The sequence below is a fragment of the Mustela nigripes genome, chromosome 7, assembly GCF_022355385.1.
Source record: "Mustela nigripes isolate SB6536 chromosome 7, MUSNIG.SB6536, whole genome shotgun sequence".
In the NCBI taxonomy this organism is placed as follows: domain Eukaryota; kingdom Metazoa; phylum Chordata; class Mammalia; order Carnivora; family Mustelidae; genus Mustela; species Mustela nigripes.
In genome coordinates this window covers 75,757,064-75,778,777 of record NC_081563.1, presented here as the reverse complement: position 1 = coordinate 75,778,777, position 21,714 = coordinate 75,757,064, and the positions used below count along the sequence as shown (strand labels likewise).

General features: G+C 54.8%; 1 protein-coding gene across 1 annotated transcript in view; it reads left to right on the top strand.

Annotated features, from left to right (window-relative positions):
* The window catches only part of FER1L5 (fer-1 like family member 5), a 55,213-nt gene extending 33,558 nt beyond the window's left edge, over positions 1 to 21,655 (top strand). The window contains exons 20-53 of the mRNA XM_059407651.1: positions 1,621 to 1,745; positions 2,601 to 2,701; positions 3,216 to 3,393; positions 3,471 to 3,626; positions 4,845 to 4,973; positions 6,140 to 6,303; positions 6,621 to 6,735; positions 8,139 to 8,241; positions 8,811 to 8,995; positions 9,078 to 9,230; positions 9,460 to 9,601; positions 9,723 to 9,800; positions 10,719 to 10,900; positions 11,108 to 11,269; positions 11,535 to 11,636; positions 12,685 to 12,831; positions 12,917 to 13,079; positions 13,229 to 13,254; positions 13,942 to 13,992; positions 14,127 to 14,228; positions 14,574 to 14,693; positions 15,202 to 15,363; positions 15,604 to 15,695; positions 16,094 to 16,264; positions 16,471 to 16,619; positions 16,809 to 16,948; positions 18,104 to 18,192; positions 18,392 to 18,481; positions 18,686 to 18,827; positions 19,033 to 19,132; positions 19,206 to 19,399; positions 19,674 to 19,783; positions 20,086 to 20,230; positions 20,342 to 21,655. Coding sequence (XP_059263634.1) covers positions 1,621 to 1,745; positions 2,601 to 2,701; positions 3,216 to 3,393; positions 3,471 to 3,626; positions 4,845 to 4,973; positions 6,140 to 6,303; positions 6,621 to 6,735; positions 8,139 to 8,241; positions 8,811 to 8,995; positions 9,078 to 9,230; positions 9,460 to 9,601; positions 9,723 to 9,800; positions 10,719 to 10,900; positions 11,108 to 11,269; positions 11,535 to 11,636; positions 12,685 to 12,831; positions 12,917 to 13,079; positions 13,229 to 13,254; positions 13,942 to 13,992; positions 14,127 to 14,228; positions 14,574 to 14,693; positions 15,202 to 15,363; positions 15,604 to 15,695; positions 16,094 to 16,264; positions 16,471 to 16,619; positions 16,809 to 16,948; positions 18,104 to 18,192; positions 18,392 to 18,481; positions 18,686 to 18,827; positions 19,033 to 19,132; positions 19,206 to 19,399; positions 19,674 to 19,783; positions 20,086 to 20,230; positions 20,342 to 20,569 — 4,496 coding nt within the window. The 3' untranslated portion in view covers positions 20,570 to 21,655. The remainder of the gene's footprint in view (positions 1 to 1,620; positions 1,746 to 2,600; positions 2,702 to 3,215; positions 3,394 to 3,470; positions 3,627 to 4,844; positions 4,974 to 6,139; positions 6,304 to 6,620; positions 6,736 to 8,138; positions 8,242 to 8,810; positions 8,996 to 9,077; positions 9,231 to 9,459; positions 9,602 to 9,722; positions 9,801 to 10,718; positions 10,901 to 11,107; positions 11,270 to 11,534; positions 11,637 to 12,684; positions 12,832 to 12,916; positions 13,080 to 13,228; positions 13,255 to 13,941; positions 13,993 to 14,126; positions 14,229 to 14,573; positions 14,694 to 15,201; positions 15,364 to 15,603; positions 15,696 to 16,093; positions 16,265 to 16,470; positions 16,620 to 16,808; positions 16,949 to 18,103; positions 18,193 to 18,391; positions 18,482 to 18,685; positions 18,828 to 19,032; positions 19,133 to 19,205; positions 19,400 to 19,673; positions 19,784 to 20,085; positions 20,231 to 20,341) is intronic.
* The last annotated feature ends 59 nt before the right edge of the window (positions 21,656 to 21,714 follow it).

Here is a 21,714-nt window from a genome sequence, read left to right as displayed (position 1 = left end):
TCCCCCTCTCTCTCTACCTGCTGCTCTGGCTACTTGTGATCTATCTCTCTCTCTCTCTCTCTGTCAAATAAATAAAATCTTAAAAAAAAAAAAAAAAGATTTTAAGTAACCTTTATATCCACTGTGGGGCTCAAACCTACAACCCCAAGATTAAAGGTTGCATGCTCTACCTACTAAACCAGCCAGGCGCCCCAGAGTTGGTTCCTTCTGATAGATCTGTGCCTCTCTCCCAGCTTCTGGAGATTGCCTGCAATCTCTGGTGCTCTTTGCATGAAGACACAGCTCTCCAACTCTGCCTCTGTCTTTACATGGTGTGCTCCCCTGTGTCCCTGTATCTTCACATGGCTCTCTCTGTGTCTCTCCTTTCTCTGTGTCCCTCTCGTCATCTTCTAGGAACATCTGTATTGTGTTAAGGCTCTAACCTACTCCAGTATGACCTCATCTAGACTAATTCTAGTTGCAATGACCCTATTTCTAAATAAGGTCACATTCTGGGGTGGTGGGGTTAGAATTTCAAAATACCTTTATAGGGAGCAAAGTTCAACCCCATAACACATGGGATCTCCTGTGAGACTGCTCACCATGGGCAGTGGTAGGCTTTCCCTGATGAGCACCCTGCCCTGGCCCTTGCCAAAGAGAAGCAGAAGTTCTCCAGGATTTGCCAGAAGCTTAGCAGGCAAAAGTCAGCTTTGCTTTCGCTTGCCTCACAGAGTTTCTGCTTTTACTTTAAATTTTTTTTTTAAAGATTTTATTTACTCATTTGACATTAGAGATCACAAGTAGGCAGAGAGGCAGCAGAGAGAGAGGAGGAAGCAGGCTCCCCACTGAGCAGAGAGCGTGATGCGATGCGATGCGGGGCTTGATCCAGGACCCTGGGATCATGACCTGAGCCGAAGGCAGAGGCTTTAACCCACTGAGCCACTCAGGCACCCCGAGTTTCTGCTTTTACTTTATTTTGGCTTCTGTGGATTTCTTTTCTTACATCAAGTCAGCACTACAATTCAGAAAAATTTTTAAATGAACTTATGTTTCATCTCCCTTCACCCCTCATTTCAATAAGGAACATGACCTGGGAACCCAGTTTGCCAACCCCATCACCGTTTGTATCCATACTTGCTCTCCTGACCCTGTGCCTCTGTCCTGGCAGGCCCTTCATGTGAGATGCTGCCCACCCTGACCAAACCCTGGGTCTCCCTCTAAGGTCCCTGGGTCTCCTCACTTCTCCTCTGCCTCACAGACCACCCCAAAGGGAGACCCTACCTCAAGAGTAGGGTCATCTCACCTGGTCATACCTTAAGGGCATGGGGCCTTGGAGCTAGATGCCTCAGGCAGACTACTGCCCCCCGCCCCAGCCTGGATTTTCCCCATGTATAAAATGGGGACTTTGAAAAGCTATGTGAAACCCTGGGCACAATGAATGCTCAAAAGGCCAGCTGTGTTCATCAAAGTGCATACAACTGGCTGGCAACCTACCCTCTTGGCGGGAGGGGTCCAATTAGGATTATTAGCAGATGGTGTCCTTGAAGAATAGAGTAGCTCAGGGAGGGTCCTCTGAGAGGGCACAATAAGAGGAGACCTCCCAGAGTCCCTCAAACACCCCCACACATGTTTGTGTCTCAGGGAACATCTACCATTATGTGCCCTGGTACAACACCAAGCCAGTAGTGGCTGTGATCTCCCAATGGGAAGACGTCAGCTTCCGCATGAACTGCCTCAACCTCCTCCACTTTACTCGGGACCGCCTGGTGAGTGGTACAGAAGGGTGCAGGCGGGGAGTTCTGCGCCACTGCCGCCCATGGGAGGCTTGGGGAACTAAATCACAGTCCTAGGGAGCCAGTCACTCAAGTCACTCATGCATTCCACACCAAGGAAGACAGAAGCATAGAAGCATCAGGCACTGTGCTAGACAATGAAGATGGAAAGCTGCATAAACAGTGCCTAGCCTCCCCATCTGGGAACTTGGATATGCAAACAGCTACTGTAGGGAGTACCCAGAGCTATAGGGGCAGTGAGATTGGGGGTGGAGGAGGGGAGCTGAAGAGAGGATAATCAGAGGAGGTGTTTGAAAAGAAGGTAACATTTGAGCAGAGTCTTGAAGAATGATTTGCTGGGGCCATGGTGGGGGTGCAGAGAAAGGAAGAGCTGGTAAATCCATGGTGACATGAAGTTCCAGGACAGGAAGGGCATGGAGGTGATTTGGAAATAAAGCCAGAGAAACTGGAAGAGGTCAGATCACAAAAGATCTTATGCATCTGCTAAGAAGGAAGTCACTGAACATTTTTAGGCAGGAGAGCCCCCTGCTGCCTCCACCTTAGATATGACTTTGTGCACCTACAGAAGCAAAGCCCTGGGTCAAGACTGTAACCCTTACAGTTCTGCCCTGTCCTGGCTCTTTCCTGCTGTTTATCCTGTTGGGTAGTGGAGGGGGTTGTGGGGATCCTAGCCTTGCAAGGACATGTGATAGCTTTGGACTGACATCCTGAGGTTTCCCCAAAGGCCCCCAAGTCCTGACTGATAACATCTCAGGCCAGTCAGCCCTGTAACCTCTCCTGCATATGAGCCTCCATATGCTCACTTTCTATTTCTCTCCTGCTGGGCAGAAAGCCAATCTGGACACCCTGAAATCCATAAAGAATCCAAGAGACCCTGCTCTGCTCCCCCAGTGGGAGAAGCTGCTGAGGGAGCTGGTGGAGGACTGCAAGTAGGGGAGGAGCGTGCGCGCCAGTGCTGGGGCTGAGCTGGTCAGGCTCCCATGGGGTGGGGGTGCAGACCAGCACCCTACAGAACAGCCCCCAACCTCCACCACCTCAAGAAAAGAGCTCTGCTCAAATCTCTTTCCAGCTCAAAGCCCAGACCACAGAGCTGCTTCTCCTCCCGGAAACTGGCACTGACCTCCCCACCCAGCCTGGTCCCAGTTGTCCCTGTACCCACACCTGATGCTCCTACCAAACCAAACTTCTCACATCCTCCATGGTTGGGTTAGCCCCTATCTCCCTGCTCTCCCCCAACTCCACAGGAGCTCCTCGGCACAGGCCTGGCACACCACATGGGGTTGAGAGGGTGGGAGAGGGGGTGCATGAGAACCAGGGTCCAGGCCAGCAGGGGCAGGGCAGGATCTCGGGTCTAGGAAGTACACGTTGGCCTAAGGCAGGGTGGGAGGTCCTGTGAGGTAAGGTGGAGAGGCCCAGCACCCTCCTTCCCGATCCTGGCCATAGACACCCTCTGCCCTGCATGGCCCATCAGCCCAGAGCCACTGAGCTGGACAAGAAGAGGTGGCAGCTCCGCAGCCGCCTCCTGCAGGAACTGTCCCAAAAGGCCAAGGAAGTTAAGCCCAGGAACATGGTGGCCACCGTGGAGGACTGGCTGTACCGCCTCAACGCCGTTCTCCCTGAGGTAGGCACCAGACACACTGGCAGGGGAGGAGGACCTGAAGCCTGCCATGCAGGCCTGATGCCCTCCCACCTCGGCAGCCCCAGATGAGCCTCCCAGACGTGATGATCTGGCTGATGTCCAAGGAGCAGCGGGTGGCCTATGCACAGGTGCCGACCCACAGCATCCTGTTCTCCCCAACAGGGGCTCTGCACTCCGGCAGGTTCTGTGGGAAGACACAGACCCTCGTTCTGCAGGTGGGGAAGCTGAGCATCCTTGGGCCACCCCACTCCTTAGGGGAGGAAAGGGCCCAGAAACACCCCAAGGGAGAAACCCTGAACTCTTAGGGCAAACTCCAGGTGTATCCCCAAGGGCACACCCACTTTGTCTCTCCTGGGCCCTTTAGCAGGTGAAATGGGGTTGAAACAGTCTCCAGAGGAAGGCAGGGGACAGCGGCCATCATCATGTGGTTGATGCCAAGTCCACATCCCTCATAACTGTTCCTCAGATTCATCTCTTCCATCATCCTCACACCACACTTGGTCCAGTCCCTTGTCATCTCTCCCCTGGACCAGGATTGAGTGCTTTCCAAACATTTAATGCCTACAAGGCCTGGGCACCGGCTCGTCATATCAGATGCAGGCCATAAATAAGGCTGGTTGACCAGCACTATCACAACCCCTCCTCTCACCCTTCCCCCCACTCAGGAGACAGGTGGGGGATACTCCCTTCCTCCCAGAGATGTCCTTTGTTCCCCACTGCTTCCTGGAGAATGCCGAACCACCCTGGCCTGGCCCCAGCCCCTCCCCACTGCAGGCACCTTCTCAGGGCCCTGTATTCTCAACAGCCAGGCCGCCCTGGGCTTCCCCACGCCCAAGCCTGCCTGCCCTGGGTCCTTTGCTTTGTGGAAGGCCCCTGGTATGCCCACTTTCTCATCCTGCAAGAAGTCCTTCTCATCCTGCAAGAAGACTTTCTCATCCTGCAAGAACCACTGAGACCTGACTCCTGGCTCTACCACTTACTGGTCTGTGTGACCCCAGACCGACCCTTGACCACATCCAGGCCTCAGTCTTATCCTCTGTAAAATGGGCCTGGTGAAAATGATGTGCAGCCCCATTCCCCATGTCCCACCATGGAGGTGTGAGAGGATCTGAGTGTATCCTGCACATTCGGCACTTACTTGTCAATGTCACCACCATCACCACTTCCCTTTGGAGCTTCCCCAGGCTCCCTGGGTGGCACCACCCGTCTTCCCACAAACCCCACCAGCCTCTCTGTGATGCATAGGGTTGCAGGTATAACCATGTGCATATTAACTCCCTCTGGAAAGCAGGAACTCTGCAACATTCACTTTAAGCCCCAGCACCCAGGGCTCAGTGTGATGGAGCAGGTGTGTGTACCCCTCCCTCCCTCCCTCACACCCCTGCCCCCCGGGGGACATGCACCCCTATGGGGTCGACCTGCTGCTGGTTTAGTACCCAGAGGGTGAAGGACAGGACATGCTGCCAGCCCACCTCCGGGTCTGCATGTGGTTTGGCAACATCTCGGACAGCAAGAATCTGCAGCTGCTGCGCGAGGGTGAGGTGGTCGTGTATGCAGAGACGGTGAGTAGCGCCCTGGTGCAGTGGAGGGGGTGGGGGGGCGCGGGTGGCAGCAGGTGGGGAGGCCAGGCTGCCAGAGCCCAGCACCAAAGGTGGAGAAAACCATCACCAGCAGAATCTGAGCATTATGAGATGGGCTTTGATAAACACAGGTGGCAGCCTAGAGCAGCCTCCGATGTTGACAAGCCATGGGCATGTGGTGATAAAAGGGGCAGCTGGGTCGTCCCCTAGGGCCAGTCACTCTCTCCTTGATGGAGCTTTATTGGGAGTTTCTCCCAGTTACTTCAATGCATGTGAGGTGACGTCTCATTTGCCTAGGACCCCTGCAGACTCCAGCGGGGTTGGAGGGCAGTTTTTCAGGCCAGTCTGGTGGTTCTGGGGAGGGAGGGGCCTCGAACATTCAGAGCAGCAAGTGGGGCATCTTCCCAGAGAACCACAGATGCATGGGGTGGGTGGGCAGCCAGTCAGAGACTGCTCTAGAACGAGAGGAGGGAAAGATGACCCTTGCTGCCCTGGGGGAGGACATGGCACAGGAGAAAGCTCTCAGAGCAGAGGGAAAGGAGTTCAAGAATTTTCAGCTTTTTATTTTACTGGGTCAAAAACTTATTTTTGTGGTTGCTAAGTTGCACACTGTGAATCGATATCTTAACATGAGTAACCAGCCCCAACATAGGCTTGGAGATGTGAGATGAGAGGGGATCTAGAATGAGGTGCAGGTAGCAGGGGCTGAGTGTCCAGCAGGGGAATGTGGGGGAAAGGGCTCAGAGGCAGAAAAGATGTGGTAAGTGGTGGAGCAGCACTAGGTTCCCCGGGTCAGCAGCGACGAGGCTAATGGACCACACTGTAGCACCCCCTGCCCCGGCCTCTAACACAGGCATCCGCCAGCTCTACCCTTCAGTAGTTAAGCATCCTGGGGTAGAGCTGACCTCTGAGCCTCTGTCTCCCCCCTTGTGAAATGGGATCGTGAGGATTACAGGGGACAGTTCATGTAAAACCACAGGCATGGGCCTGGCTGGAGGGGAGGGTTTGATGATAAGCCCTTGGCCCCTTCTTGCCTAAGACACTTCTAAGAGGCCCCTGCAGCCCAGAGTAGGGGGTCCAAGGAGGGACCCGATGTCCCAGTGTGAGCTGGGGAGGCTGCAAGCTGCTGACAGCCGCCCCTCCCCTAGTACGAGAACCAGGCCAAGTATAAAGACCAGTGGGGACAGCAGGGGCTATACCACTGCCCCAACTTCTCGGACGTCATGGGCCACAAGGCCCTCCCCAAGGAGGATTTCCAGGCACCCCAAGGATGGCACTGGCAGGGGCAGTGGAGAGTGGAGCCTCAGAGGAGGTAAGGCAAGGGGGCAAGCCTAGAGCCTGTGTGCCCCTGGACATGCAGCCTGGGGTGGAGTGTTCTTTTCACCTAGGAGAGCCAGTTAACCACAGCTCGGGGAGGTGGGCACGTGGCCATTGTAGCCTGCTCCCAGAGGCTGGGATGCCCAAGAGGAAGGGCCCAGCCCACCACCCTACCCTGGAGGCCAAGCCCCACAGCCCAGCCTTACCCATAGCAGGCTGCCAGGTAGGGGAACACTGGGCCAGCAGAGGACAACCTGGGAGCCTGAAAGTTTGGGGAGATGTGCTGGAAACTTAGGGTCTCGCTGCCCCCAGACTCCTCCTGGACGTAGACATCAACAAGAGCCAGGTGCTAGAGGAGGTGTATGAGAACCAGTGTCGTGACACCACGGGGGCCTGGGTGCCAGCAGCCATCCCAAACACAGATATGGTAAGCAGGGGCCAAAGCTGTCTTGGGGGACAAGCAGTGCATGCAGGTGGGCACCTTGGAAGCTGGGTTGTCTGAGTGGGAAGAGCACTGGACCAAGTGAGCCCCCACATGCTGCGCAGGAGCCTGGGTGTGCGCTGATGGCATTAGTATCCCAAGGGGGCAGGTAGAGGTACCTTTAAGAAGACTATAAGGGACAAGGTAGGGAGCAGTGTTTCCTTCGTAGGCTTCTTCCAAAGGTAGTGCTTACTCAGGAGAGAATCTGTCTGGGGCTAGTCTAAGCCCACACCATCTGAAAGAACTTCCTATGATGATGGAAATGTTCTATGTCTGCACTGTCCATCTATCCAGTGGCTAGCAAGTACCTGAAATGCGGTACTTGTGAGAGTGAGGAACTGAACTTTGGCTTTCATTTTATTTTTTTATTTTTTTTAAGATTTTATTTATTTATTTGAGAGAGTGAGTGAGCATGACCAGGAGGGAGGGACCGAGGCAGACTCCCCACCAAGCAGGGAGCTCAACACGGAACTCGATCCCAGGACCCTGGGATCATGGCCTGAGCCAAAGGCAGATGCTTAACCCACTGAGCCACCCAGGCGCCCAATTTTGTTTCATTTTAATTAGCTTACACTGAAGTGGTCCCAGGAGGTTGGTGGCTACTGTGTGTCGGACAGTGCGGATCAAACCCATCTCTCAGGCATACTACCCTCCCCTCCTCAACAAGGACAGAGTGGGTTTGGACAGGTGGCAGCATCTAGCTGAGATCAGTCACACTGATCCCCTTTCACAATCATTAGTATGGGTATTTCCTATTTATGGTACTGATTTGCCACTGATAGTGGCTATAATTAAGTTTCCTTTTAAAAATACGTTTACTGGGGCGCCTGGGCAGCTCAGTCATTAGGCATCTGTCTTCTGCTCAGGTCATGATCCTAGCTAGGGTCCTGGGATCGAGCCCCACATCGGGCTCCCTGCTCAGCAAGAGGTCTGCTTCTCCCTCTCCTTGTCCCCCTGCTTGTGCGCGCCCTCTCTCTCTCCCTCTGACAGATAAATAAAATTAAAAAAAAAAAATTTACTAAGGGTGCCTGGGTGGCTCAGTCGGCGGTCTCCCTGCTCGGTGGGGAGCCTGCTTCTCCCTCTCCCACTCCCCCTGCTTGTGTGCGTGCCCTGCTTGTGTGCGTGCCCTCCCTGTCAAATAAATAAAATAAAATCCTTAAAAATATATATATTTACCATTTGAAAAGGCAAGTCAGTACAGCGCGCTGAGTGGACAGGTGGGTGGCATCAGAAGTAGTAAGCACTGTCTGCTCCAGGGGGCAGGAAGCACCACGGCCACGGTGGTTGAGGGAGTGAAGATGGCCTCCCAGCTCAGATGCCCCCAGCCTGCCCTGTCTATCCACCCTCAGAATGGAGAGCCCGTGGAGGCCCGGGAGAATGTGCAGTGTCCCCGAGGCTGGCATGTTAAGGAGAGCTGGATCGTGGAGCTGAACCACGCGGTGGACAGTGAGGGTCAGTGCTCTGGCGCAGGTGGAGGGAAGGAGGCCCTGGAGCTGCCAGGGACTGACACTTCCCACAGCCTCAAAGGAACCGAGCTCTCAGGTGGGATGGGCCTGAATTTCCAGGGGTGGCCCAACCTCTGGACAGAGGGGTCTCCACCCTTTCTATAGACATAGGCCCCAGCTTTCAGACAGGGCAGGTTGTAAGTGCCTCCTGAGCACTTTCTAGAAAGAGGAAAATGGTCAGGGAGCCTGGGTTCACCTGCGGTAGTAGCTCCAGGCAAGGAGTGATGGGCTGGAAGTCCAAAGTCCTGGGCTCAAGACGTTGACTCTGCTATATATGGGCTGGGTGACCATGTGTGGGTCACAGGACGTCTCTGAGCCCTGCCTTCCTCATTCATAAGATGGGCAGTTGGGCCCAAGTATACCATCCTTTCTCACACCTCAGGGCCCGAGACACCTAAACAGGAGGGAAAGCCTTTTCCCGTTGGCCTGCGTTCTTGGGCCCATTTTTCAGGCATGTCCATACCTCCCAGCCCATGGCCACCTGGGCACCCACAGGCTGTGGCCCTGCCCCTGCAGGCTGGGAATACGGAGTGGCGATTGAGCCGTCGGGCCAACCTCGGGTCTGGAACTCAGTGGAAAAGACCTACTACTCATGCCGCCGGCGGCGCTGGGTACGTGTGTGCTGCCGGAACCACGGGAAGCTGAGCCTGGAGGAGGAGACCCTCTCCTTCCTGCAGCTGGTGAGAGGGCTGCCTGGGTGGGTGCCATCGCCCACACCTCATGCCATGGTGGGAAGGTGACATTCTGCTCCCCTCCCCACAGCACCACCCCATCCCAGCCAAGGATGAGGATGGCTGGGAGTATGGCACCTTTGGCTCCAAGTTCCATCTGAACCCTCAGCCCCAGAGCCAGTTCCGCCGCCGCTGCTGGCACCGCAGGATGGTCCCGAACAAGGACAAGGGCATTGCACCCATATTCCGCCTGGAGGGATCCTTGGTAAAGCCTCTGTAGTCTAGGTGACTCCTCCTTGCAACCCCACCTCCCAGAGCTGGGGCCCAGCCTTGGGTGTGGCAGACAGCAGAGGACAAACCATGGTTGGGGCACTGACAGCTGAGGGGTGGGAGAGAGCATGCCCCAGGTCCACAACCTTGGGCTAGAAGGGAAGGGTGACTAGGGGAGACAAGAAAAGCACCCAAGAACCTCAGGGAGAATGTCCTGGGCACAGGATATGGATCTGAAAGAGAAGGGCAGGAAAGAAGAGATGAGGCTGACACAGGCTCCAGACAAAACAATCAGGAGCTCCTGGAGGCCTGCCCAAGAGGACATCCAGCTACATGCCCTACCCTTCATCTACTGCATCTTCAACAGTGAGCTTTGAGAATCTGCTCAGGTGGCCCCAGGGACCCTGCATCCGAGGACAGGCAGTGGGGAGGAGCCGGGGCGGGGATCCTGGGGGCAGGTGATGGACATGGTTCCTCTCTTATCCAGAGCCCCACTACTATCAGCTTTTCTGCTACATCTACCAGGCCCGGAACCTAATGTCCAACCAGATCCAGACATTCCAGGGTAGGCTACAGGCACCCTTTCCTCCCGAAGCTCCTGGGGACCCCTGAGGTAGCCACCCAACAGCATAAAAAACATGACAAGGAAGGGGATGACACTCATGCAGACCCCTCTCCCCAGCAACTGAGGGCCCTGCCTTGGGAAAAAGATAAAAACAAGGAGTATAAGGTGGGGCTGTTCTTGAGAGGTGTGCCCAAAAGTGTGGAATCAAGGAGGAGGTGCTGGGGAGGCTTCACCCTGGTGGGGACCACTTAGCTAGGCCTTGAAGAGGGAAGAGGAGTTTTGTGGCAGAGGACTAATGAGACGGGAAGACAAAAGAAAGGGTGACCCACAGTGGGACCCCGTGTTCCTTGTGTCAGAAGCTGACAGAAGGGGTTGGGGAGGAGGTGTGGCGATTTGCAGCCATGGGCACGAGGACCCAGTGAAGCTTTCAGGAGAGTCATGTGCTCCTACCCGCAGCACTGTTTGTGAGAAGCAGGTTGCCAGGTGAGGCTCTGGGCCGGGTCTGTGGGTGTTTGCCGGGAGCTGTGTCCACTGGGCATCAGCATCCACATAGAGAAGGCCACAGGACATCCCCTGACACCACAGTCGATGCTGTGAAAGGACTCGCTGTTGCTGTGGAAGGCCAGCCCCATGTAGCTGCTCCTCAGATCTCTTCCAGAGGAGCCATGGGGCTTCTACCCCTGGAACACCCAGATCTCAACCAGGCGGTATAGAGAGATGTGGCTGAAACTAAATGGTCCCCGCTGTTCACTCTGCAGCTTGCACTGTGGTGGCCTTCTGGGCAGCTGTCCAGGGCTGTGGCCACCCAGCCTGGGCTTCCCTGGATCTCTAGTCCAGTGGTGGCAGCTGCCAGAGAGGAGCACCTCGCTTGAGGGCTCAGTGGCAGGACCCTCTCCTCTCCTTCTACCCACCCCCCAGTGCCCTTCATTCGGTTGGTCTTCTTGAACCATAGCCAGTGCACCCAAACCCTGAAGAGCTCTGCAGCCCCAACGTGGGCCCAGACACTCATTTTCCAGCACCTTCTTCTGTACGAGAACCCTGAAGACACCAAAGCAAGCCCTCCACTTGTGGTCTTGGAACTGTGGCAGCAGAACGCCCAGGTAAGGTGGGCCAGACTGGGCAAAGTGGCTGAGTTTTTATTTTAGAGGAGAATATACCAAATGCGTTCTGGGGGGAGCCCGATTCGTGGAGAGCATCACGTCAACAGAAATGCCAGCCCTTAACCAAGAGTTCTTGGCACCCTGGGGGAAGGGCCAGAAACCTGCCAGCTTGGCCTTGGTGTTTGGTGAACTTCCCCTTCCCTGCAGGGAAAGGAGAGCTTGTGGGCCCGGAGCATGTGGTCCCCGGTGGTCTGGCTGGATGTCCAAAAACGGACCCTGCCCCCTCTGAGGTGGCACCCCCTTGTAAAACTGCTAGGGGAGAAAGAGGGTGAGATCCTGGTGTCCTGTGAGCTGATCCTTGAGACCGAGGTATGGGCTGGGGGGGTGAGATGCTCGGGGGCCCCCACCCTGTCCCACTCCCCTGCCTCAAGTTCCCACAACCATTCAACCCACTGAGGGAAGGCCTGGAACCTGGAGCCAGCACACTGGGCTTGGCAATGCCTGCCTGCTGCTGCCACCGGGCTCCAGAGCCGCCTCCCTGGAGCCCTGCTAGGGACTTGGATTGGGGGTGGGGTGTAGGAGGATGGGCCAACTACAGCCTCACACACCTTGCTTTCCCACCTCACCCCTTCAGAGTGTCAAAGAGAGGCCGCCAATCTTAAGTGTTCCCTGGAAGAACGGAGTCTACACACTCCCCAAGAGCATCCAGCCAACACTAAAGAAAATGGCTGTGGAGGTGATGAGGGTATGGGGAAGAGAGGGCGGGCACCCCCCAGAGCAGTTGGGCACCGTGGGGCTCTCCCTGCAGACTCTCCTTGGGCCCTCCTGACTATTTGAGGCAAAGCTTGGACCCCAAAAAGACACTGTCTGAGAGACGGAGGGAGACAGGAGAGACATGAAGGGCAGAAGCTCTGCTAGAGTACCTGAAACTGTCTCAATGCAGAGCTCTATGGCGGGTCATAGACAAAAGGCTTTCGTGTTCACCATCTCACTTGAGCCCTTCCTGCCCCTCTGCAGTAGGGGCCACTTTCAGACAAGAAAGCTGAGGCTCTGAGAAACAAGCTAGCCCAGGCAACATGACGCAGGGGAAGTGGCAGAGCCGGAATCTGGGCCTGGCCCCGCCTGCTTCCAAGTGCCAGCATGTCTCTCACCTAGCTTTCGACAGTAGCCTGGAGGTCCCCACACGGAACTTCTGTGCTCAGCCATGAATCTGGCGAAGATCAAAAGATGGTCAGGTCCTCCTGGCCCTGGAGATGCCCCCTAAGATCAGGCAACCCCACTCTGGTCCCCAGAACAGGCCTCCGTAAGAGCATGGACATTTGCTGGGGTGCCCAGTGTCTGTTGAGCGCACTGAACGACCGTGGAGTTCTATGGGATGCAAGTTGGCAATGAGCTAAATGGCAACAAGGACACCCAAGGAATCTGGGGTACCCCCTACTTCTGTGAGCCCTCAAGGCAGCCAGCCTCAGGAACTCCCTCCTGAAGACTGCAAGCCAAACAAAGAAGCAGTGGAGGAAGGGCAATACCTCAAGGGCCCTGGAGGCCAGTGAAGGATAGTCTCAGTAGCCAGAGGGCACTCCTTCACGGAGGCTTTGAGGACAAGCACTGATCCTTCATGGGACAGGACACCTGTGCTAGCCTTCAGACTCTGACTTCATCCAGCTCATTTCCTGGCCCCAGATGCCACCTGATGTACCATCACTCCCAGGACAGAACCCTCTATGGCCAGGACCCCATTAGAGGCCCCAGCTGCCACTTGCCCCGCCCCTCCTCTGTTCCGGCAGATTCTGGTCTGGGGCCTTCGGAACATGAAGCAGGTGCATTCCCCCCAGCTCCTGGTAGAATGCTGGGAAGAGTCCCTGCAGACAGAGCCCATCAAGGACTTCCAGACCAACCCTAACTTCAAGCAGTCAGTCCTCTTCCTCACGCTGGTAAGGCGACCTGGGGCAGAGCAGGGGCTGGGGCAGCCCTTTCCTCCCATGAGCCCTCATGCTCCGCCTCTCCTTGGGGCTGTAGTTCATCCCCACAGAGGAAGCCTATGCGCCACCCCTCACACTGAAGGTGGTGGACAATCAGGACTTCGGCCAGCAGACCGTGGTGGGTCAGGCCAACATCCACTCCCTACAGCCCTACTTCTGCAACCCCTGGGCTGAGGACTACGTGCCTCCACAGCTCCCAAGTACAGTCCTTTCACCCTGCCCTTCCCCAGCCCTCACCTTCAAGCTGGCACTGGGAGTGGGGGCGGACCTGGCTGCCCTCTGGGCTGGTGTCCCTCCCCCTCACTCTTCTCTCTCTCCTGAGATTCATGATTGCTCTCTCTCCACACAGTGCTGTCTGTGAACAAGTACCAGAAGGTGAGTTAAGGGCTCAGGGTCTCCACCTTCTCCCAATCCATCTACAGGGGACAACCCTTGTCCCCAAGCAGGGGTGGAGATAAAACAGAGCTCTGATACGTGTGTTCCTGGTGTACATGAGAACCCTAAAGTTGTGATTCTCCACCTGGACTACACATTAGAACCGTCTGAGAGTTTCAAGAAATCCTCATGGGCCAGGCCACTGACCTGTTCCATCAGGATTGCTGGGGAAAGCCTCAGGCATCAGCAGTGTCTCCAAGCCTACATACACCCCCTCCCCGGTGATTCCAGTGTTTCCAAGGTTCAGAACTACTCCTCGAGAGCAGCACTTATCAAACTGAATGCACAGGAATCCTGGGGACATCTTGAGCAAAAGCAGGTTCTGATTTAGTAAGACTGGGGTTCTGCATTTCCGGGCCCTTCCAGAGTTCTGTCTGTAGCTGAGGCCCATGAGGGTAAGAACTAAGTTTACCCTCCTCCTGGTTCCATGTGTGCCAATCCCTGAATCAAAAGGGCTCTGTGAGCTACGCCTGGGTGGCTCAGTTGGTTAAAAGGGCTCTGTGAAGAGTCAGGGAGCCAGGAAAAGAAGCCCTGCCTTCCATCCCTTTTTCCTGGGGGGTCAGAGACAGTGAGCAGACTAGGTCGGCATGTGGTGCCTCACCTTGCTCTCCTGCTCTCATTTTTCAGCTCCTAGATTACTTCTATGAAAAGTTCTGGATCAGTCCCAGCAAAGCTCAGGTGATGCAGGCTCAGCCCCAGAGAACAAGGAACCACTCTGGGCAGCTCAGGGAGGCGGTGGGTGCAGCATGACCCTGGTCAGGGGAGGGCTCTGGTGCCTTCTCCCCAAGGGCCAGAATGAGCTTCCCTGCCAGGATCAGTACCAGCATGAAGTGGACTGGTGGAGCAAGCTGTTCTGGGCCACGGGAGATGCTAAGGCCCTGCAGTACAAGTACAAAGACTACCATACCCTGAAGGTTTGGAGATCTCTGGGAGGGGAGACTGCTGAGACACACAATGAAATCTGCTGGGGGAGACCAGCAGACCTCGCCCTGATGCCTCTAGAAATGACAGGGTCGGGGGTGGGGGGTGTCTCCCCAAGACTACAGGCCACACCTCCATCAGACACGCCGTTTGGGGAACCAGAGCTGCCCCATCTACAGCAGTCAGTGCTGACTCTGGGGCCACTGACTGGGTAAATGCTTCAAAGCGAGACCCAGGAACTGGTGATCCCTCAACCCCCTGACGGCAGGAATGGTCCTCCCTCAGCTGAGCCCAGGCCTGCTCTCCTCACCGGCCTGGACCCCACACACCCCCTGCAGGTGTATGACTGTGAGCTGGAAGCCGTGCCCGCCTTTGAAGGCCTGCAGGACTTCTGCCAGACCTTCAGACTCTACCAAGAAGAGCCCAAGTTGGACAGCCCTGTGGTAGGGGAGTTCAAGGTGCATATTCACTCCCATGGAACTACCCGTCTCCCATGCCTCTTCCATCCCCCAGAAGATTCTAATCAAAGCCCTGGCCCTCTATGTTCATGGTGGGGATGGGGTAGGGAAGGCTTGAAAAACAGTTTGGGGAGCATGGGATAAAAGGCTGACCAATGCAGGGGTTCAGAGTGACCTCCCCCTTTACATGGGATAGGCAAGACCCTTCTCAATCCAGCTCGGGCCTGTGCAGGTCTCCCAAGGCCCAAGAGCCTTCGAGAACAAGTTCCAGCCTGAAGGGATAGACGGGGTGTGGAATGAGAGTCTGCATCAACAGAAACTGGAAACCCACCTAACCACCATAGTTGTCAGCCCAACATAACCCCCCAAACCTGCTGTTCCCACAAAGCGTCTCTGCTGCGCCCCTCTCTCCCATCCTCGGTGCAGCACACTCTCTCGGGAGCTTTGGCCAGGGGCACCGCAGGGCCAGGCCTGCACTCAACATCTTCCCTCCCCAACACACACACAGGGCCTTTTCCGCGTCTACCCCTTTCCTGAGGATCCAAAAGCCCCCAAGCCCCCCCGCCAGTTCTTGGTTTGGCGCAACAAAGAGGACTTCCCTCAGGAGTGCTTGGTGCGTGTGTACGTGGTTCGAGCCATCAACCTGCAGCCCCAAGATTCCAATGGCCTGGTAATCAGCAGCCCCAGCCCTGTGGTGTCCCTCATCTCCGGGACCACCGAACCCAGGTGCCTCCCAAAACTTGCGTCAAGGTCCTGGGGCTCCCTCAGGCTGATACTCCGATGGTTACTTCCCCACAGGCTCCCCCCTGTTGACGGGGACTCATTTCCAGTCCACTTCCCACCCTCCCCAACCAACCTGGACTGACTCTCCATTTCCTGTTGCCTTTCCCTCACTATGACTGAACCCCAGTGTGACCCTTATGTGATCCTGAAACTGGGACAGACAACGATGGGCAACCGGGACAAGTACTGCCCCAACACTCTGAATCCCATCTTCGGCATGTGAGCTGCCCCAACTTTACCCGATCCCACTTCACCACACCCTCACACCCTCCCGCGCTGGGTAGGAGTAAGCTCCAGAAGGCGAAGACTTCTTCCATCTCTCTCTAACCTCTGAGTTCCTAACATGGAGTCTTACACACACTCAGGGCTGGACAGATGGAAGGGTGGTCAGTTCTACTCTCTTTCTCAAATGCTTCACCTGGGAAAGGAGTTCAGGGTCCCATAAGCCAGGCCTGTCAAAAGTTATTTCTAGCCAACCCTGGGGGACAGTTCTTGGCAGGCAACAGCCATCCCAGGCTCTGTTTTCCATATTCACCATGACCAAACAAGGGGCCGTGAAGCTGGACAGGGAGGCCTGCGGACAGCACAGTCCGCAGTCTCCAACACCTCACCCCCAGTATGTTTGAACTGAGCTGCACCATCCCCCTGGAGAAGGACCTAGAGATCCAGCTATATGACTTTGACCTGTTCTCATCTGATGAAAAGATTGGAACCACAATCATTGACCTCGAAAACCGACTCCTGTCTGGCTTTGGTGCCCGTTGTGGGCTCTCCAAATCCTACTGCTAGTGAGTGGACCTGAAGCCAGGCAAGAGTAGGGGAGGGGTGGAGGAGGGAGGCCCCAGCTCCCTTAGGAGGAGACTTGCATCTGGGAAACCAGGACCTGAATCTGGCTCCACTCATGCCCCCACCACCACTGTTGATCTGCAGCTCAAAGCAGAATGTTCTCTAGGATGCAAACCTTCCCACCTTTTCCTCTCCCTTAATTCCACAGCGCAGGGCCCTTTAGGTGGCGGGATCAGATGACCCCAAGCTTCCTCCTGGAACGCCATGCCAAACAGAAAGGGTTGCCTCCGCCTTTGTTCAGTCCTGAAGAGGACACTGTTTTTTACAATGGGAAAAAATTCAAACTGCAAAGCTTCGGTGAGAAGTACAGCACACTGTCAGAAGGCACAGATCCAGGCCTCTGAAACCAGAGGGCATTTTGCCCTTTCTACCTATAGAGGGCAACCAGGTCCACTGTCCAGGCTGGGGGTAGGGGAGAGGAGGGCAGCTATTAGATGGGAAGGCTCATGATGTTGTGACCATCTCCTTCCACTTCCTTCCATCTAGAGCCCAAGCCCCCTCCTGTTCATTACTTGGGACCTAAGAAAGAACGCCTTGCCCTGTACCTCCTGCACACCCAGGGGCTGGTGCCTGAGCATGTGGAGACCCGCACACTGTACAGCAATAGCCAGCCAGGCATTGACCAGGTAGGAGACTAGGGGGCTAGATTAGGAGACAAGGGAGCCCAGCCATCCAGGATGCAGCCCAGGACGAGAAGACCATGCATTCACAGCCGTACATACACGGAACCCCAGCATGTTCTACACATGTTCAAAGTGAGACAGTCTAATGATGTCCCTTAGAATGGAGAAATTCAGAACTGTAAAAGTCATCTACAAGAAACCTGGGCCCCCCACATCCATTAGTGGAAAGGCCAAGGTGCCCTACCAGCCAGCACCAACACTGCCTTAGTCTCTCCTGAGGGAGGTCAGGGGAAGTAGCACCTGGGTCAGATGTGCAGACATTACAGCTCTGGTTGGCCTGTTAATTGCAGGCTGTGTTTTCTCCATGGCAAGGAACCCCAAACAGAAGGAATAAAAATCCCCACGGGCACCCTAATTATCTACTCTCCAGTCACCAGAAGGGCTCACCTCATGCTCCAAATTTCTCAAGCTGATACCACATTCCAGACACTTGAGTTCTCCACTGAGCACTTTTTAAACCATTCTCATTAAACCTGTTTTCCAATGTGGGGTCAACTTCAAAAGGATAAAATGAGGTCAGACAGTTTGAAGGAATAGATGTATCTACCTTCCAATTTTGGTAGTCTACTCTTTTGTTTCTCACCAATTTTCATCCCTCCTTTCTTAGACCACTGTGCTTGATGGGCAGCTTAATATCCTTAGGCTGGGCTTCCGCAACATATGGCAACCTGGACATTTGGTCATCTAGTTTGCTCTTACTCGGGGCCACTATGCTGGTTAAGAAGTAAAGCCCCAAGCTCCCCGTGGAGCCCTGTCCAGAGAGGCTGTCTAGCATGGCCTGCTAAAGGGTATTCAGCCTCCAGACCCCGGTCACAAGTGACATTCCATCGCCATGCCATCTGTTTTGAATCCATCATACACTGTCCACCTCACTCTGTGCCCTTCTTCCAGCCAACACGAGACAAACGGGAAGCTGGTGGGCGGTTAATAGACTTCCTATCTGAAATCCACTCCACCTCACCGCTAACTCCTCACTCCACCCTCCAGGCGGGGGAACCCAGCCTCAAGAGATCTCAGAACGTGGGATGGGGCTCTGAGACCAGCGTGCTGAGAACAGAGGTTAGCAACTCCCAGCTAGCCAATCCATTTCCACTCTAGGGAAAGGTACAAATGTGGGTGGACATCTTCCCCAAGAAGCTTGGGCCTCCTGGCCCCCCAGTCAACATCAGGCCCAGAAAGCCTAAAAGGTGAGTGACCCACCACATCCATCGCTGTACTTCCCCAGGCACAGGCCACAGGTGTGCAATTCTTTTCCTCTCCCGGAAATCCCGGGAGCTTCCTTCCTCTGCATTCCCCCAAACTGGCATGCCTCGTTTGGGCATGGAGGGCACCACGGCCGCAGGGGGAGCTACTCCTCAGCAAAGCCTCAGAGCCCACCGGCTGCAGGTATGAGCTGCGCTGCATTGTCTGGAAAACTGCCCAAGTGGACCTGAGGAGAAGTTTAACCACCGGGATGAGCGACATCTATGTCAAAGGGTGAGGAAGAGAGCTGGGCTCCAGCAGCATTCCCTCTGAGGTCCCCAGTTGTCTCATCCCTGTGCCTCTGCCCACAATCCTGGGGCATCATCTCTCCACCCCCACCTGTGCCTGGTGGTCTGCCAGGGAGCCCCTCCCACAGGGCTCCAACTCAGGGACAGGGACAATACACGTGAAGCCCAGGTGAAAAGACTTTGGCCCCAGGTGGTTAGCTGGGCTCGAGAAGGACATGCAGAAGACGGATATCCACTACTACTCTCTGACTGGGGAGAGCAACTTCAACTGGCGGTTCATCTTCACCATGGACTACCTGGCAGCTGAGCGTGTGTGTGTGGAGAGTCAGAAGGTAACAGGCCATGTGGTGGGAGGGCAGGGTGCGCTCCCCTTTCCGCTCCCTCGAACCACAATCCACCCCAGAACCCTTGGAATGTGGCCTCAGGGAGAAAGCTTCTTCCTTGACAGTCCATCACCACTAGGTGGTGGGCTACTGAGGTGGCAGAGGGAAATCTCAAAGGAGACAGGTCAGTCACATGGTTTCTGTCATCCCCCAGGACTACATATGGAGCCTGGACCCCACGGTGATGAAGTTCCCAGCCCGGCTTATCATCCAGATCTGGGACAATAACATCTTCTCCACAGATGACTTCCTAGGTGAGATCCGGCCCAGGGCCCGCGACCACAGGGCAGGGAGCTCCTCCTTGCTGACACCATTTCTTTGGCTCAGGCGTCCTGGAGCTGGATCTGTTTGACATGCCCCTCCCGACCCGGCACGCCAACCTGTGCTCCATCAGGATGATGGAGACTAACTCCAAGTGGCCCTACTTCCTCCAGTATAAGCACTTCTCCCTCTTTAAGAAGAAGACCATAACAGGCTGGTGGCCTGCCCAGGTCCTCGATGGTGGCACATGGCACATGTCGGTAGGAGCTGGAGAGGGTGTCTGTTGCACAGGACTGCTATGCCACATAACTTGGCTCTAACAGACTTCTGGGGACCTGAGCTAAATTCCTTTTCCTTTCCTAAATTCCTTTTCTGGGCCCTGGAAGGGGCCTTAAAACTATCCTCACACACACACACACACACACACACACACACACACACACTCACACACACACACACACACAAACAAAAAAAAAAAACAGTCTCACATCTGCTGTAAGGAGCTCAGCCTCCCACCGCCTATGGTGTTTCTAGGGTAAAGTGAAGATGACGCTGGAGATTCTGTCAGAGAAGGAAGCCTTAATCAAGCCAGCAGGGCGAGGCCAATCAGAACCCAATCAATACCCTACACTTCATCCTCCCCTGTAAGAGCCTGCGAGACAAAGGCACCAAATCTTTCCTCCTCATTCCCGGAGCTGAGCTGCTGGGCCCAGCAATTTGTATGGGGTGGTGAGCAGTGGGCCTACAAGTGGAGAGGGGTCATTACTCTCCAACACCCAACCTCAGTTATGAGGAGGAAAGAACAGCCTGGGGGAAAGGGGTACAGAGGGACACACAAGCAAGCAAAAGTTGCTTTTTAAAAAAGAAAGCTCTTTGCTGTGCATTACTTGACCTGAAGTTTCCCTCTGTGCCTCCATCCTCTGACATCTCCTCTGCTCATGCACAGACGCCCCAACACCTTGTTCATATTACGGTCACCTGTGACAATCCTCTGCCGCGTTTTCTGGAAACGCTACCACTTCAAAATCATCATCGGTGCAATCATATTTATTATAGCACTTATGCTGTTCAACTTTATCTACTCTGCACCGGTGAGTGACCACCTTGGGGAGAGGGACAAAGGCACTAGTTGCTCTTGGTAGGACTCTGAGGAGACAGCCTCAAGTCGCTCCCTCAGGCTAACTGTTGCCTTTTCTCTCTAGAACTACTTGGCCATGAGCTGGGTCAAACCTGAACTTCGACTGAATGCTCCCATTAAAACACCCACGAATATCATGAATCCGCCAAGCAGCAGCAATGCCCACTCTTCCATCCTCACCAGCCAGCATCAGAACCTAAATTCTACAACAGACCATGAGCTGAAACTCCTCCAGGGACCTATGAATCGCCTGCAAGACATTTTTCCAGAACTTCCAGCCCCACAAGACTAATTAGTCCATGTCTGCCTGGCTTTTCTCCAGCCCATCATTGGCCCTACCCTCGCGCTTCCTACTAGTTCTCATTTCTGTCTTCTAGGACATAGGCTGGGGGCTTCTGGGACATATGCAAAGAGGGGCATGTTCTGTTAGGAAACCACTTCCAACAAGAACAGAGTTATTGTTGTCATTTTCCCACTGAAGTAAACACATTTTGTCACAAAGAGCTACCCTGTAATTTAAGGGAGTTGAAGAAACTATGAAAGCATGACTCACAAGGACAGGGAACAACATCATCTTTATCTAACACCTCTAGTCCTCAGGGTCTCCTCTAAGAGGCTCTGAAGTCAGAGGGAAACCAAAGGAATGGGGGACTGTGGAGAGAAATGGCCCACGTGGGGGTAAGCAGCTTGCCAAGGCCTCTGCTCTGACCCTTATTGTGCATGTACAAAGCCTTTCCCTCCTCTAGGGCACGCCTGGGATTCGAGGGCCCAAAACAGTATTTGGTCCCATTCACAATGGGAAATCCTTGTTTCTAAGAACAAAAAGCAAGCACTATGGCAGGACCTACCACGCTCAGTTTCTTTGCATCACAAGTTTCTCAAAGGCTGGCCCCGGGTTGGGTGGGGACTGTACTTCATGTCTTCCCCATCCTCCTTGAAAAGCCACAAGGAGCCCATGAGCTGGAATTGCACAGAACTCATCAACTCAATCATTACGCGCACATATACCCTCCCCCATGATGAGACCCCTTCTTCCTACACCACTGCCTGCGTCATCTCAAGAGCCCTCCAAGGTCCCCCCACCACAGGGGTCTAGCCAATCTCACCCTGCCCTCAAAAAAAGAACAGCCCTCTGCTTTGTCAGTTCTAAGTGGTGCTGAGGCCAAGCTCCAGGTCCCCTTTTGTGGGGAAGGTTTGGGAGGATCCCACTTTACTGGCACTTTAGGAGAGCAGTACAGCCTGTGATGCTCACTTAAGCACATGGGAGGGACAGAAGAAAGCCCAACATGACAAACCCATACACAGCCAACGTGACCTCCTTTCCTTCTGGCTGAGCTGAGGGCTTCTTTCCCAACTGAGAAGAAGGCAAGGTGAGGGTTCTCAGGCTTAGAGCTCAGTAAGAAAGCCCAGACCTTACCCCCACCCAAACCACCCCTA